At 43.7% G+C, this 16,617-nt stretch overlaps 5 protein-coding genes across 5 annotated transcripts; 2 read left to right on the forward strand and 3 right to left on the reverse strand.

Moving 5' to 3' along the window:
• The first annotated feature begins 4,194 nt into the window (after nt 1-4,194).
• BDB00DRAFT_376282 (cytochrome P450) lies at nt 4,195-6,624 on the forward strand. The gene is made up of 7 exons (XM_053117130.1): nt 4,195-4,223; nt 4,337-4,552; nt 4,726-4,939; nt 5,023-5,555; nt 5,682-5,930; nt 6,044-6,264; nt 6,367-6,624. Exons 2-7 carry the CDS (start codon nt 4,378-4,380, stop codon nt 6,541-6,543), a joined length of 1,569 nt encoding a protein of 522 aa, XP_052979600.1. The 5' UTR covers nt 4,195-4,223; nt 4,337-4,377; the 3' UTR covers nt 6,544-6,624.
• Nucleotides 6,625-7,197: 573 nt separating this feature from the next.
• BDB00DRAFT_763745 (WD40-repeat-containing domain protein) lies at nt 7,198-9,490 on the reverse strand (the record flags this gene model as incomplete). The annotated part of the gene is made up of 8 exons (XM_053119418.1): nt 7,198-7,489; nt 7,577-7,838; nt 7,925-8,089; nt 8,186-8,299; nt 8,474-8,674; nt 8,761-8,911; nt 9,068-9,165; nt 9,409-9,490. 8 exons carry the CDS (start codon nt 9,488-9,490, stop codon nt 7,198-7,200), a joined length of 1,365 nt encoding a protein of 454 aa, XP_052979601.1.
• Nucleotides 9,491-10,305: 815 nt separating this feature from the next.
• BDB00DRAFT_872444 (uncharacterized protein) lies at nt 10,306-12,255 on the reverse strand (the record flags this gene model as incomplete). Its single annotated transcript, XM_053126953.1, has 1 exon — nt 10,306-12,255. The coding sequence occupies one exon, from the start codon at nt 12,253-12,255 to the stop codon at nt 10,306-10,308; it is 1,950 nt and encodes a 649-aa protein (XP_052979602.1).
• Nucleotides 12,256-12,650: 395 nt separating this feature from the next.
• On the forward strand, nt 12,651-14,000 carry BDB00DRAFT_823594 (D subunit of V-type ATPase). The gene is made up of 5 exons (XM_053123554.1): nt 12,651-12,761; nt 12,836-12,953; nt 13,063-13,210; nt 13,300-13,344; nt 13,430-14,000. Exons 1-5 carry the CDS (start codon nt 12,718-12,720, stop codon nt 13,870-13,872), a joined length of 798 nt encoding a protein of 265 aa, XP_052979603.1. The 5' UTR covers nt 12,651-12,717; the 3' UTR covers nt 13,873-14,000.
• A 154-nt stretch (nt 14,001-14,154) lies between these two features.
• BDB00DRAFT_376341 (uncharacterized protein) lies at nt 14,155-15,403 on the reverse strand. Its single transcript, XM_053117131.1, has 2 exons — nt 15,098-15,403; nt 14,155-15,000 (listed from the first exon to the last, which is right to left on the reverse strand). The coding sequence occupies exons 1-2, from the start codon at nt 15,180-15,182 to the stop codon at nt 14,297-14,299; spliced, it is 789 nt and encodes a 262-aa protein (XP_052979604.1). The 5' UTR covers nt 15,183-15,403; the 3' UTR covers nt 14,155-14,296.
• Nucleotides 15,404-16,617: the final 1,214 nt, after the last annotated feature.

The raw sequence follows: 16,617 nt of genomic DNA on the forward strand, positions 1-16,617 counted from the left end.
TTAAATCTATGCTATCATAGCGATACGCAGATACACATTAGAACAGGGCTCTTTCTAAAACCATCGACTTCTCGATACGAAGGAAAAGGTTTCAATCAATACTCGGGTTTATTGTTTGCGAGCCGCAAAAGTCATATATAAGTAACGAATCGCTTGGCCTGGAAAGCACAGCATCCCTGTGTGCAAGTTTCGGTAGAGCAACTATATCATATCTTTAACAGGTCCTCCTGATATCTTTGGTGAGCGATCATCACTTTCAAATAGGTGACGCATACTTTGAAAATATGTAACGAAGTAAAGTTAAATAAGAAAAGGAAGAGAGAAGTGAAGGTGTAAGGGGGTGGGGAAAGAGCTGTTACAAGAATCACGCTTTGAAAGCAGGCATATCGGAAACGTCAGTGCAAGCTTTTCGATCCAGGTGAAACCCAAAATGATAAGAAAATTGTGTTGTGATAAGCTACGTGCAGGAAGAGTGAGAGAGACGAACAGCTGAAAAAAAAAACATTCCAATTTTTTACAGATCTGACAATTATACAGGTCTGCTGGCGTATGCTCTGGCGTTGCCTCTTATAAAATAACCGACCATATCCTCGGTAACAATTTTTATTTCTTGACAATTGCTTTGGCAATTTAGGCGAACACAGAAAGTGAAAAAGAGTGCCAAAGCATTGTGATCGTGTTACTTTCGGCTACGATACAGAGCCACTGTCACTGTTCCCCGCTTTGGTTTAGCACGGAGCTGTGAATGGATGGAGGGGGAGTAATTAGCTTTTTGTTCGCGAAAAAAGAAAAAGGAACTTGTCGTGCACATAAAAAAAAAGGCGAGGCAAAAGCGGTAAAACGTTTATGCGGAAAGTGCGAAAAAAAAAATATATTTTTATTTTGTTTATCATTTTCTTATTTGTGTATAAAAAAAAAAGTTCGTTTCAATTATCCCAACATATACCGTTGGCATCACATGCACCCGAAGGTTCACGATCGGCTGCCGGAGTATATGACCACATTCCCACTGGTATATATTGCAAATTTTCTTCAGGGCGCGGACCACTGAATCTGCCGATCATCAGAAGAATTATGACAATAGCCAGCACAAGCAATGACCCGATCATGGCACAGAGCAGCGCATCTGTACTACAGACCAAAGCTGTACCAAAACGAACTGAAGAGAAGAGAAAAAAGAAAGGCGAAATTGCTCGCTTTATATAGACATTTTTCTCGTTCGGGACTTCAAATCCCCGTGAATTCTCATTGGCCCAGATAACGGGTTGCGTATCAACTTGTGGGCTGCGTACTATGGCATAACAAAAGATACAGCACCAAAGGAAATGAAAGGAGTGGTATACTTGATGGTCAAGTAGACAAGCGTGCTTCGGCGGTAGTGGTACGTGTCTCTTACCATGGGCTGCTGTACCTCCGATGCTGTCGCCGCTTGGTTGTGAGGGGTCCGTGCACGGCACCGTGTCAAGCGAAAACAAAGACACGAATGTGAATGAGCATGTAGATTTACGGAAGAAATGCTTTTCTGTGAGCAATAAAATGGCAATATAGGATTGTCTGACACGGTAAGCAACTTAACAGATTCTACGGCATAGGACACGATCCTCCCAGCAGCCAGTTCCATTTCACCCAACAAGATAAACAGTATAAAGCGTAGTCCACAGACGATTCCATTTTGCTAGTATCTTTTGACTGCATGTGCGGTGTGCGGGAATAGATACAACACACACTTGACTCCAACGCTGCAGTGTATCAAAGATCGTTATCTTTTATTGTGAAGCGTGCTTGTCTACTGTTGCTTTATAATTTTCGCCATCCGCCAACAGTTCTCTGAACTACGCCGTGTAACCTCTATCCATCCATTCCGAATTCATACTCTATCCAAGTATGTATGTGCTGCCGCAGATAAGCTGTCCGCTCATGGTAAGTATACGCTGCCGCTAGTGAAGTTGACTCACCCTTCACTGGCTTTCATTGCTGCTGATAAAGTTCTTTTTGAGCAGCGTTCAAAATCCATTGGGACGATCAGAAGAGTAACATTATAAGCAATGACTTCCTACTGTACATCTTTCGACCCTTTTGCACGTAATGCGTTGCTCGATTATCACCTTGTTCGCTCGCCATCCCTTTGTGCACTTTGAGTACCAAGTAAATTGGCCAAATCGTTGCGTAACAATGCGCTTTCACTCTACGGAGTTTTCGTTTCAAGGGAAAGCTGTTGGAACGTTCGAGGTTTGACACACGCATCACTTGTCACTATTTAAAGAAGAAAGATCTGTGTTGCGCTCTTCCTGAGCTCCTCGTTCCTAGACTACCTTTGCTTCCTGCTGACTCACGTCAGTAAATGCTTGTCACAAGTGTGGGTTGATTCAGTCATGGTTGCCTTTTGCATATTACTTTTCAATAATTCGTTTGCATCTCTTTTTTTCTTTCTTTGAGAGTAAGGAAGACTGAACTAGCTTTTGCTCACTATGTTGCTATTGCCAGGATGACTTTAGTTATATAATCTAGACATCCTGAATGCTGTTGTTTATTCGTTACCGCATCTGCAGGGTATTTTTTTTTTTTTGTATGGAGGTGTTTAAACCTCAGAAATAGTTTATTGCTGTGGGCCGTTCAAAAGAAGAGGGAAAGCACAGCGGCCTCGGAATTGTAAGAAAGGGAAGACAAGAGATATATACAATTAAAGCAAACAATAAAACTGTCATTAGCGACCCGAGAAAGGGAATAATCGACTGCATGAAAATATAATGTCACCTTACTGTGAAGTCAAATGCAACACCAGCTATTGACATTTTGCCTGTCGTACTATGATCAAGAGCAGTTTATACTAATGATACACTGCAGGAACATTCCATGTTCATCTTACCAAATTTTCGTTATTTCAACATCAGTGGTTTCCGTCCTTCCATATATGACGATGTTGGACATGGGTTGTGGATACCATCCATCGTAGAGAGTCCAGGATGTGTCGTTGTACGTCACTTATATATACAGGTTAACACAAAATCACTCTGAGGACATATTTAACATAATTGTCGTAAGGTTGTTGTAAATATCGTTGATGTAATAATGTTATCATTGTTCAACTGTCGATATTTTTACGGTTGTATCTCCTATACATATGTACAACAGATTCAAGTCGAAGGTAAGATTCCAACAACAGAATTATATCATATGTTGAATACTAGTGCAAGGCGTACATCTCCTTACCAGCTACCTACACCCCTATTGTAAATGTCTTAAAGCATATTATAATAATAAGATTTTGAAGACTGGTTTATAAATAATAACCTGTTGTATACATATCGAGATTGTTAGAATATCTTGATCATGCCAGACTTGCGATATGTGCATATATTTGAATATCAAGTATATTGCACGTTTTCTCCTAAATTCGCCCTTACCTCCTCTTCTTGCTTATAGACATGCAATGCGCAAACCCTAATAACCTGTCACCGTGTACTACACTCAGCTGTTGCTGCACAAAGATGTGACTCCAGCTTTTGTTTTGGATGACAGGTCCGCACTCATGTATCATGTCAGTAGTAGGTCATTAGGAAATGTAAATGGTCGATATGATATACGTTTTTTTATCCATACTTTTTTTTAATAAAGAGATGACTTTATAGCTGAAGTAGCAGCCAGCCAAACCGAACAGTATGTGTTGTGTTATATCCCTTTTCGCCCCGCTAAAGTTCAGAATGCTTGTGGTGATTGTGGCTTTACATTATAGTATATCACCTGCGTGTTGCAATAGTGGCGAAGAAAAAAAAAAATAAGGACCGCGGGGCCTTTTCCATGAGCAGTATATATGACTTAATAACGTACGTACAATAGAAAACTATCATTCTAGACTTTTGTACAATCAAGCTCGTGAACGAATATAATGCTAGGCCATATCTAAGTACTGTAGAGCGCCGCGCTTGCAGGAGAGACTCTTAAATCGTAAAAGATATATACAGTCGACCCCCGTTAACGTCAACCCTCAAGGTACCAGCAAAAGTGTTGACCATATCGAGGGTTGACGATCACCGGGGGTAGAGAATAGGCAAAATCTTTAACTGCTAACTTTGGAAGGTTACCAGCGAATCTGTTGGCGCTATCGGGGGTTGACGTTAACGCGGGTTGACTGTATATATATATATATATGTATATGCAAGGATTTTGGATTTTGACAAAAACTCTTTTCAGAGGTGACGGTTTATTACGCTTACTCACTAGCTGTAAGTCACTTCTTTTTCTCTACATACAAGCAACAAACAATAATTCATGTTTGACATTACTGCTTTAAAAAATCAATATTGATATTTTAAATCGGATAACATGCTATATATAGTCAGCTGTTAAAAAAAACTAGAAGGAGAGGAAACGATAAAGATGGCCACGCTTCAAAATGATTTATGGACCCATGAGCGCCTACCGCTAATTACGACAGCGGTACTTAGTACAGCGACCTTATTGTATATGATGACAAGAAATTCTTACGACAGTGACACACAAAAGGCGCTGGATGCTATACCCACTCCTAAAGAAGGTCGATACCCGTATATTGGTAAGTTAGAATTTTGTGGGGAGGAGAACAACAACAAGAAACAGCGAGAAGGATATGAAAGTGTGAGTGAGTGAAAAAGGGACAACAAACTGCATGCTATCCAATACATGTACATGCTTTCAATATGTACCACTCATCCAGGGACTACTGCAACAACCCATTCTGCTAAATAGGTCATCTTTTGAATTTCATAAGCATGCAAGCTCATAAACTGAAGCAGTGGCATGACGAACTAGGCCCGGTGATTCGAGTACAGATGGGAGCCCAGCCATGGATAGTTGTGAGCGATCCGGCTATTGTCCATTATCTTTTTGTCACCAAAGGTGCTACAGCTTCGAATAGACCTTATCAAGTGAAAAGTACTCATTACTACTCTCGAGATAACAGGTAAAAAAAAATCTTTTTTTTTTCAAACACAAAGTGTGCTGGTTTTCCACCAAGAGAAACGCAAATGCTGATATAAAATATAGTGGGATTGCATTTGGTAATGCGAACGCAAGATGGAGACGCTTGCGAGCAGTAGCGGCTTCAACAGCACTCTCCCCTTTGGCAGTGTCTCAAAACACGGGTTTCATCAAAAGTGAAGCAACCAGACTTGTCACGGAACTTATGTCGGCTACTAGCAATGATGACGGCGTTGATCCTTTACGGCCGTTCCGTCGAGCATCGGTCAACTATGTATTCCAAACCGTGTTCGGGACATCAATCGAGACAGATGACGATCCTCGTCTACAGTCGGCTCTGGAATTTACCGATCAGACCAACATGTTGATTGGAACACACAAAGATATCGACGGGTTTCTGCCGTTCATGTCTTTGATCAACAAACTCGCGGGTCGTAAAAAAAGCAAGATGCTGAGTGATTTCCTTTCCAAACGAGATCCTTTCCTGCGTGGACTTATTCGACAGGCCCTGGAAGGCGACAAGGAGTGTATGATGAAGACTCTGTATAGCCAGCAGGATGCACTTGAGTTAAAGGATACAGATCTATGGGTCGTTGCAGGTGAAAAAAAAAGAAAACTCAAAACTTAAACTTTTTTTTCTGTTTTACTCAGGGGGAAAGCTAGACTAACAAAGCCAGTACCGTAACTTTTTTTTTTTTTGGTGGGTGGGGTGGCCACATCATAAGGTGATATGGTGGCAGGCGCAGCGACCAATGTGGGCTATGCCTCCTGTTGGCTATTAGCAATCCTGCTACACCATCAAGATGTATACAAACAGCTTTGCGAAGAAGTGGATGCATTTATTGGCAAGCACGGTCGACTCCCTGACTTTTCAGAGCGTGATGCATTCCCCTTATTGATCTCAGCTCAAAAAGAATCCATGCGATTTAGAGGGACGAATGATGTCACTCTACCTCATTTGGTCGAAAAGGATGGTAAAGTCTTTCTCCGTTCTCTGATCTATTGCCACAATCAGACAAGACACGATCATGCGAAAGGCTGCTGCTAATAATATCACACACACCTATTTTTCATTTTGTGCAAAAAGTATATTATCAAGGTTACCTTTTCCCTCGAGGTGTTTTGGTATTGCCATCTGCCTATGCCATGCATAGAAACCCTGAACGGTATCCAGAGCCTGACAAGTTTATTGCGACTCGATTTCTGAATAACACTGAAACGATGGCATCTTCTGCTGCCGGCAAAGTACAAGAGCGGGACCATTTCATGTTTGGTTGGGGCAGACGTATTTGTCCTGCAATGCATCTGGTAAGTAAATGATGTAGAAGTTTGGCATGTTACATTTACGCTGTTTTTTCTGTTCAAAAAAACCATACATACTCACATGAATTTTTTTTTCGTAAAAAACAGGCCGAAGTCCAAATGTTCGTATTGTTAACAAATGTGCTTGCTCGATGTGACATAAAGCCTCCGGCAGATAGCAGTTTACCGGATCTTGATGATGGCCGTGACGCCGGTGCAGTCATGTCCCCACCACCGTTCAAGTTGCGCTTTGTAAAGCGGGAGAATAGCTTGATTGACTCATAAGATGATGTCTACTACATATACCACTGCTACAGTATACATTGAGTACGTTAAAAATAAAAACACAGCCTGTGTAGAGAAAAATTCTTCTTTCCATAATAGCATCATGTAGAACATCAGAAGAATCGAGATTGCTTCACATATGCATCTTGTTATCGCGATTTGTTATGTCACGTGAGCATCAAAGTGAAACCATGTTTTTGGACTGCAGCGTCGACTTTTTCGATCCTGCATCAGTGTAGTAGCTAGCAGCAGCGTAGTCAAGTAAACATGTTTCTCTCGCAATAACGTAGAGCCGAGGCTAGTGTTGTCTCGTTGTTTCAACATAGTAACCAGAACGTTACTAGGCAATCAATGTATACTTGGTTGCACTAGCAACATCGAGTGGGGCACATGCTCAAGTATAATTTTATGCGACACCAAACGTGCATCAATGTGGCGTGACCAAGCCTCTACATGTTCCCTTCTCGACACATCTCGTTGATCCTACACGTCACATTCAGTAAGTTCCATTTGTTGTTGTCGTTTGTTTTTAATGTTATTATTATTATTAGGTAGTAGTAGGCAATAAATTATTCGCTATGAGGGTCAAATTAGTAAAAAAAAAAAACCAGTCGTTTTTGCTTGTCAAAGTAAAAGTAAAGGGGAGAGGTAGACTTACTTGAATACAAATAAATTGTTTGCGGCAGCCACAGCAACGGTGTTCTCTTGTGGATGCCATGAGGCATGTAATATCTTTTTGTTAAAGTTGAGTTCATCAAGACCAAACGAAAATGCATCATTTTCATCACTACTGCTATTGTCACGCGACACTGCTGCCAATTTCTGTTTGCTTCCAGGACGTCTACCGGTTTTGAATGCGCCTTTATCCGCTTGCAACGGTACGTCCGTCTTGCCTTCACTGTCGTAGATATGGAATGTGTTGCTATAGGAGCCAGTCAAGACGGATCTAATTTCGGTGTTTTATCAAGGGTTAAGCTTTCGTATATCATACACACACACACACACACACACATCCTTTTGTGTTACTACTTACTTGCCATCACCACTGAAGGTGCACTCGAACTTGTCAAAGATACAATCATTCTCATAAAGGTCACACAGCCTACTGCGTAACTGGTCATGGATATATATAGTTTGTACAGGCTTGTGGTCCATGTTGATATCCCAGATCTTCAAGGTCAAGTAATCTCTGGATAAGATGTATCGGCCATCTTGACTGAATTTGACGTCTGAAACGGATGAGATGATTTCAGAAAAGAAAGATCGGCTTGCTGGGTCTTCGGGTTCTTGGTAAACTATAAAAGAAGTAGTCGTACGCCATCATTCTTTTCTGTTTTTGCTTGAAATCCTTTTTTCCTCTCCTCCCTGGTCATTTGCTTACCTTTAGCGTATTGATCACACAATGCGGATGCACGCATATCGCTCAATTTGATGGCACCTTTACTTGAGCTGTACATGAACATATTACAATGTATCGGATGGAATTCAGCAGCAGTGATGACTTCGGTCAATTCTTCCATGTTGGCTGGTTTGATATCCACAATATCTTATGGCATCATTTTCCGGTTTCATTGATCAGCACAGGAACAGAGCAAGGGAGAAGGAGGGGGATCGAGAAGAAAGCAGAAAAAGAGAGACTTACTGAAGCTCTGATCCGATATATCAAGGTTCCACAAATTGATCCGTAAATCATCACCCGACAAGTATGTTTCGCTATCCGAGTTTATGGAAATGGAGTTGATGTGATAGGTATGTGCTAGTCAAATGAAGAATGAGGGAAAAGGTCTTTAGTCTCTCTCTCTCTCTCTCTTTGTCTCTTTGTCTCTATTATATAGACACGTGCCTGTTCTTTATAATCTCCCCTCCCCCCCTCCACCTCCTTCATCCATCTCTTGTTCTCTTTCTTCCGTCGGCACCAAAAAAAACTTACCATTGGCATAAACTCTTCGGGGAACAGCAGCAATGATTGTGTCGTGATGTGTTAATTTTGGTATACGAAGTGCAGGACCGTGCTGTTGTTGTTGTTGTTGTTGTGATGGTGGTGATGCTGCAGAAGCTGATGTGGGAATATTGTTCTCGGCCACTACCTTGAGCGACTTTTCAAACACCTTCCAAAGCTTGATTGTTTTGTCTATGTAAAACAAAAACAGAATTCACGTGTTATATAGGCTATAGCGTGTCTGTGCACCATCTTCATTTACGCTTCTTGTTGTTTACCGTTCGTGGATAGCAGGAAATGAGCCGAGTTTTGTCGTTTGCACCACTTGATTTTGTTAATCTTTTCTTCAATCTCCAAACTTTTCAAATAGTCAAATTCTGCTTCATGCGACTGGAACTCGGTATGGAACTTGTATTCACAGCCTTGTTTCTGATTTGGTTTTTTCCATATGTCGTCAACCATCATCCACCCATCGAAACCCCACAGTTAGATCTTTCTTTGAGCCTGTGCGTGTAGTCTCCACATCTCTCCTCTCTCTCTCCCCCCGCCAACACTCCTTCTCCACTCTTTGCTTTGCGTCCATACATCGTCGTTACGCTCAAACAAAACAACTCGGCCGCCTCGATCACCCGTCGCAAGATAATCGCCGGTAGGATCAAACTCGACCGCAGTAATAAGATCGGCTGGTTATTTAATGATAGTATCATCAACGTCGCAACCATGAGAAGGAAAAGAATCGATTATCAGTCAGTCCCTTTTGTATCCTTTCTTTTTTCCCTCCAAAGCTACTCCACCATCGATAATCAATCCCAAAACAAGTGTTCAATTCAAATCTATTCGCACACACACTCCCTCTCTGGTGTGTTGTTCTTCTTTTCTCTCTCTCTCTCTCTCTCTTTTTATACAGTAAGAAAGAAGAAAAAAACAATTACCGTCAGTAATGTCATCGGCATCGCCCTTGTCACCAAAACATTGAACGCATTTCCAATCGTGTTCGTCCTCAGTCATCGAGATTGCAACTTGAAATTAAAAGGTTTAACGCTGGGTGTAATTAAAAGTAAAAGCAACCCGAATGGCAGGTACAGGGGCAATATAAAAAAAAATTATAAGGTGAAGAAAAAGGTAAAAAGTAAAAAAAAGAAAGCTGGCGCTCTTTTCCCTTTTGGGGGCGACTGGAGTTGTAGAGGGTTCAAGGGCGTTTTGGGTCTATTGGTTGTTTGTATTCCCGACGAAGCACAGTGTGTCTTTTATCGTGTCCGGCGTAGCGCCCTTAATAAAGGCCACTTTTATTGTCAGCATGGATTTTGTATGATTCGATCCAGTATATCAAGTGTAGCAGTACTACTATGTTGGTTAACTTCTTTACCCATCTCTCCTATACCTTTTTTGCTCCTCCCCCCCGTTCAATGATAAAGCCCGCAACAACAACTGGGCGACTCCATAGTTTACTTTTGCTTATCCAAAATCTCTCTCTCTTTCCTTCCGGTTTCAAAAGGTTGTTCTGCTCAGTCTCATAAAGTGTGTTAGCCCATTTGTTTTTTTTTTCTCATGATACAGCACCTCAACAACGTGGACTCTCTACTTGCCGGCATGACCTTGGCGCGACGGCAGTCCTCTTGAGATACGGCGCGTTTATTAGCTTTTGCAGATGATAATCTCCGCCGCACCTGAAAATCGCGTTCCTGATCCAATCACATTGGCGCCAACCAGATGACACCTGTCCACACTGACTGACTGAACAAAAAAATTAATAGATCGACAAAAAGAAAGAGGGAGTTCTTTATTTTTTATTTTGTGTTGTGAGCGGGAATCTATGTGTATCATCATCGAATGATACGATGATTCAATTGCAAATCGTTGATCCTAGCGCAATGAAGGGTGATGAAGCCTGATAACGTAATCATGCGAGCATACCGCTTGTATTTCCCAGTAAGCCGTCCTTGGTCGTACGGATCATCTGCTACTTGTTCCATCAAGACTGCATCGAGCTCTGAGACTTGAGTAATGCCTGAGCATTCATGTGGATCATATTCCGGATCCAGTCGATGGATGTGTTCTGTCTGCGATCCTACCGGCACTTCCCACCATTGGATGCGTGTGCGACGACGTCGTTTATGACTACTACTACTGTTGTTGTTGTTGTTGTTCTTTGTGTTGCCAATCTCATGCTTGAATCCAAATAATGTCACGGGATAATTCGGTATACCGGGTATGCGCTTGACAAAATCATCAAAACAAATACGCGCATTGACGATGTGGAGGGACCGGAACGTTCTTTCGGGTAGCCTGAACACGGCCCATCCTCTTCTGTCATCATGCTTCAAGGTGCAATCGACAAGATGCAGATCCACAACCTCTTGCAGATAGGTCAGCAGTCGATCGAGTGCTTCCTCACCGTCCATCGTAGTCTCTACCAATGCAAGTTTCTCTAGCAAGAGATCGTGTGTGTGGTACAGGTAAGCCGTCGGTCGTAATTGCTCAACCATATCCATGGTCAGTTGTGTACGCATCAGTGTGAGGCGCTTGAGCCTTTTGCAATTCATGAATACCAGGTCAAGCCGAACCAGTTCGTGTCGATTCAATTCCAATGTCAGCTCTGTCAGACAAGGACAGTGTTGCAGTTGTTCGTAATGACCTGCTGTGGCATAGGCTGGCAAAGGGATGCACAGGTGCTGGACGCTGTAGCGGATACAACTGATGAGTCCGCCGAAATTGAAGAAATAATGGATGCCTTGGTCGCGAATACAGACATCGGTCAAGTGGGGAAGCCGGGCAAGCGGTGGGTGCAGTCGCTGGATGTTGGTAGCGCCCAGATGGATGAAGGAAACTTTGCTGAGATGACGCGGGAGTTGCATGCCACTGTAGAGAAAGAAAAGGACGGTTGGATGGAATTGGATTGGCAAGGCCCCGGTGTTTTCTAGTTCGAGCACGTCCAGCTGTTTGTAGCGGACTAGGATATATTCCAGCCAAGTGGAAAGCGAGTGCCATCCGTGTGGATAGACGAGTCGAAATCGACGCATTGTCCGCAGCTCAACGTCATCGTCATCCTGTTGCTGCTGCAGTTGTTGTTGATGATCTCGTTGTAGATAGTGCGAGATTCGGAAAAGCTCTGTCTCGTTGCATTCAATGGAACCAAGACCTGTGAGTTCCAAGTTGGCCAAGTTGGGACAACACACATGAATCGCGTCGAGATGATGGATATGCAATGTAGGAAAGAATCCACGGAGCGATAAGTTTTGGACATGGGGTGTGTATTTCAGCAAGTCGGCAATGTCGCCGTTGCTCGCTGGCGGCGGAATATCTTTCCAGGAGGCTGGCTCGTGACATTCCAAGGACAGCTGTGAGAGATGGTTCCCGTGGATGGCTGAGAGCAAAGGTAAAGGCGAGCGATAAAAATATCGATTTGACATTAACATGCACATCATTGTAGTAGTGGTCGTCGCAGGAGAAAGGCTGATCAACATGGGCATTGTCGGTGTGCACCATCGGAAATGGATGGCTTCCAGGCTCGGACACTTGCTTTGAAGGCGCTGCATGTCTTTATAGGAGAGGACACCGTCATCCACGATGATTTGATGGACACAGCGTCCGAGCTCAGTCTGTGACGACAGAATGCGTTGATGGACGTGTGAGTCGCGGCGGATGATGATTTGCTTGTACAACGAAGGGGTGAAAGCCGCATGCCATGCTTGACAGACAAACATGCACTCGTAAATATCACGGGCGGATAAGCGAGACGAAATCAAGGCAGCGAGCTCGTAAGGAAGCAGCATGTGTTGTTGTTGTTGTTGATGTAAACACAGAAACGAAATGTTTTGGGGAAACGGGCAAGGAGAGAAAAGGGCTTCTCTTAGTGTGGGGCCATGACTGAGATCTTTTAACCTGGACTTGACACATCCGGGCCCATCTGGACTGGGGGAAAGTGGGACATTCTATCTTACATTATTGTGTGTGATGACGGGATAGCTGCTACTACTGCTATAGGGGTCGTGAGCATTGTAAACAAATTCTGACTTTCTGCATTTGGCGTAGCGTCGGTCTGCTTGCTTTGCTCGCAGAGAGCAGTGTAGGTGGGAGGGCACCTGATGACTGTTTTGTGTATATGTATTAAGGTGATGATGGTGCATGATGAAACGTTCTCTCTGTCTCCATCCCTTTTCTCTCTCTCTCTCTCTCTCTCTCTCTCTCTCTTTTGTCCTTTTCTTTCTCTTTCGCTAGCCTCAAAGGAAAAAACCATGTCCGGTTCCAACCAGAGAATCAGTATTTTCCCTACTCGCATGTAAGGTTTTGACATCAACGAGAGAGAGCATATACGCTCCTGCTCATTTGCTTAATAAAACGCACATCCTACAGGGCCCTGACGACCATGAAAACCAAGTTAAAAGGAGCGCAAACGGGCCACTCATTGCTGAAACGCAAGGCCGAAGCCCTCACCAAACGTTTCAGGACCATCACCCACCAAATCGACGAGGTACATACTACTACTACTCCCTTATGCCCCCAAAAAAACAGATTCACATGCACAACCTCTCTTCAAGAACTGACAAACTCGTTTTTTTTATCTTGCTTGGGTGTTTTAGCTTAAGCGCAAAATGGGTGCCGTGATGCAAGCAGCTTCGTTCTCACTTGCAGAGGTGCAGTATATGGCCGGTGACGTGAGCTACCAAATCCGTGAAGCCTCCACCAAGGCACAGCTACGCGTTCGCTGTAAACAAGAAAACGTTTCAGGTAAGAAACACCTTCATTCTCCCGCCCCCCAACCGCCACACTTTAGAGTGGTTAGCTAAAAAAAAAACCCCCCTCCCCATTCCATCAAGGTGTCATGCTCCCCACGTTCGAAATGTATGTCGAAGGCGGAAACGGTAAGTGATCCCACATAAAGACATTCTCACGAATAACCGACTCAAACCCCCCCTCCAAACTTGAACAACCCCCAAAAAAAAACAGCCTTTGAATTCACCGGTCTCGGACGTGGTGGCCAGCATGTGCAAAAAGCCAAAGAAGTCTACCAAAAAGCAGTGGAAACGCTCATCGAGCTGGCCAGTCTGCAAACAGCCTTTGTGATTTTGGACGAGGTGATCAAGGCCACGAACCGTCGTGTCAATGCGATCGAACACGTCATTATTCCGAAATACGAAAACACAATCAAGTACATTATTTCTGAACTGGATGAGCAGGACCGTGAAGAGTTTTTCCGTCTCAAGAAGGTCCAAGGCAAAAAGAAGGACAAGGCTGCAGCAGCCGAGGCCGAGTGGCAACAGTTTGAACATGAACGTGATGATGATGATAATGGTAGTGGTCATGACGAGCCCATGTTCCAGGCAGCGCATGAGTCCGGTCAATTGAATAGCGATATTTTGGATCACAAAGATGAGGATGTTATTTTCTAGAGAATAATAAAAATAATAAAAATTGTGTCTGTGTGTGTGTGCGTTTTGGGGAGATCAGTCAATAAGTGGTAAAAGTAGCAGATGATGATGATGATGATGATGTAGTAGTAGTAGTAGTAGTAGCAGTAAAAGTAGTAAGAGTAAAAGTTTAAAGTAGTAGTTACAGTACCAAAGGGGAAAGGATGTTTTGCGCTCGCGCGTGGTGTCTGTTGTGGTCGTCACTGTGGGGGTTGGATTATTGGATGATACGAGATACGAGATAGATAGAGTTACAGAAAGAAAGAAAGAGGTAATAGAAAGAGTATATATGGGGGGGGGTGGGGTTAGTCACACAAGATGAAGAAGAAGAAGAAGAAGAAGGTGGGTGAGATGAGAATGGATGCATAAACCGTAAACCGAAAAAAAAAAAAAAGACACATGTCCTTTAAGACGCTCCGTGGTGCGGTGCAGGAGGAGGAGGCATGGAGGATCGTGAGCCGCCGGCGCCTAGTTGGAGTTGCTGGATGAATGGCTGTGACATGCTCGTGGCGGGTGTGTTGGGCGACGTGCCTTCCGAGAACCACGACGTCCGTGGCTCGTCGTCTTCGTTCTGTGGCTGGAACTCTTCCACATCGCCCTTGCCGCGTCGAGAGCGCCGGATCATGAAAAAGGCAATGGCGCCAAGCACAGCGGCTCCACCGACGCCGCCAACGACGCCTCCAATGATAGCGTTGGTATTGCTGGATCCGCCATCATCATCACCGGTGTTGTTGTTATTATCGTCCGGTTGGGATGTTTCGGTCGGTTGCGCAGAATCAGTGGCATCCTCCGTGGGCTGTGTGTCGTCGGTAGAGGAGGTAGTAGCTGCTGGATCGGACCATGAGGAGGAGGAGGAGGAGGAGGCCGTTTCGGTCTGCCACCACTCGGTCGTCGTGGTCGTCGCATCGGACCATTCGTCTGTGGCCGTCGTCGTATCCCACCAATTCGTTGTCGTAGCCGCCCATTCTTCGGTCGTCGTTGTATCCCACCACTCGCCGCTACCGTCGTCGGTAGCCGTAGGCTCGTATTCATAGTCGGTTGTGGTGGCCATATCGCCAGAGCCATCATCGGTGGGGTCGCTCCAGTCGTCTCCACCATCGTCGCCCCAGTCTAATTGGGTCATATATATATGACACGTTATATTATCTGAGTTTTTGCCCCCCCCCCCCTCCCTCCCTTTATTTTCGAGAAAGAAAGAATTGCTTACCACCACCCTCGTCCTGGGCCCACGAGGGCACCGTGATCATTGCCACGAGCAAGGCTGCTGCTCGCGAAAGCGTCGATAGTTTCATTTTGTTGTTGTTGTTCTTGTTGTACGGAAAAAAAGGAAGGGAGGATAAAGAAAAGTAGGGAACGAGTGGGATGGGTGGGGTTTTTTCTCTTGTTTCTTAAACGAAAAAACAAATGGGATAAAAAGAGAGAGAGAAAAAGCCCTAATGAGATCGTTGTTGAACCCAAAGAAAATGTTTTTTTTTTCAAGAGGAGTTCGTTACACGTTGCGTCTTGTCGAAAAAGCAATTCTAGACTGAGCGCATCATATAGGATACCAAATAAAAGTCGTTATTGAGGGAGGGAGTACAAGCCGAAATCGGCGAATGTCCACTGTTTCCATTATCACCCATCGCTTTTTTAAAACCAAACTATTTTTATTACCAAGCGACACACACTCGGTAACACGCTTGCCCTTCTTTTACTTTTTAAATAACAAAATGGCTCAACATGCGGGCGACCCACTCATTCAACTCCATTCCTCTCATGAAATATTTCTCCATTGTTTGGCGTTATAAAAGGAATAGTGCGCCACCAAAAGAAAGAAGCATACCCCCCCCTCTTATATAGCCATGTCACGCCTCCCCCGAACACCCCGAATGACTTAGGAACAAGTGATATGCCAAGTTCAGTCATATCGCGTGGGGGGGGGGTGCAAGTATTCCAGTACCACATAATAAAAGGGTTGTGCATAGACATGTCCTACAGATGTCTGGTCAGTGTGATGCGCCACACACTACGTATATTGAACAACCTTCTTCTTTGTTTAGGTTTAATCAAATAAGAGGCGAGAGAACTGGCAATATGGAAACTTTTAAGTGCTCCATGTAGAACTAAATATCTACAACACAGTCAATGGCTTGTGTACTCATTCATCTGAGCTCTCTCCAGCTTTCAATTGCCAATTTGGCACGTATATTGTTTCCACTTTGTTGTAACAAGACACAGCTTGTATATCTTGCACGATGGACACTAGTACAAATTAGTTTTCTTCTAAAGCAAAACTTGTACCACCTGTCAAGATTTCAGAGGGGTCATCATCATTATCATAATGCTAAAGCAATGAATGGGGTTAACATGGCACAGACGGAGGAGACTTTATTATGTATACATACACCTCTTTTAACTAGTTTGTGTTGCTCTACTCATCCGCAAAACAACAAGCGTTTCGGTATTTCAGCAACTCTGATTTTATTAGCAGTGGCGAGTAAAGAAGTAGAGAACTCCAACAGCATCCAATATAAATATCGTATCTACCTGTGATATGCCATTTACTGTTTGTACATACTGCGGAAAATCAATGCCCCTCCTACTGTATGTCTTACATTATCAGTAATTGCCAAGGGAGATGGATAACACTAGTAGTCGATTATGCGCTGGTGAATCATTAGTGGGTCACATACAAACAAGTCTCATATTTCTTCATTTCTCTCACAATGTATGGATTTAGTAAACGAC

The sequence above is a fragment of the Zychaea mexicana genome (genome assembly GCF_025766255.1).
Source record: "Zychaea mexicana strain RSA 1403 chromosome Unknown BDB00scaffold_37, whole genome shotgun sequence".
Lineage (NCBI taxonomy): Eukaryota > Fungi > Mucoromycota > Mucoromycetes > Mucorales > Lichtheimiaceae > Zychaea > Zychaea mexicana.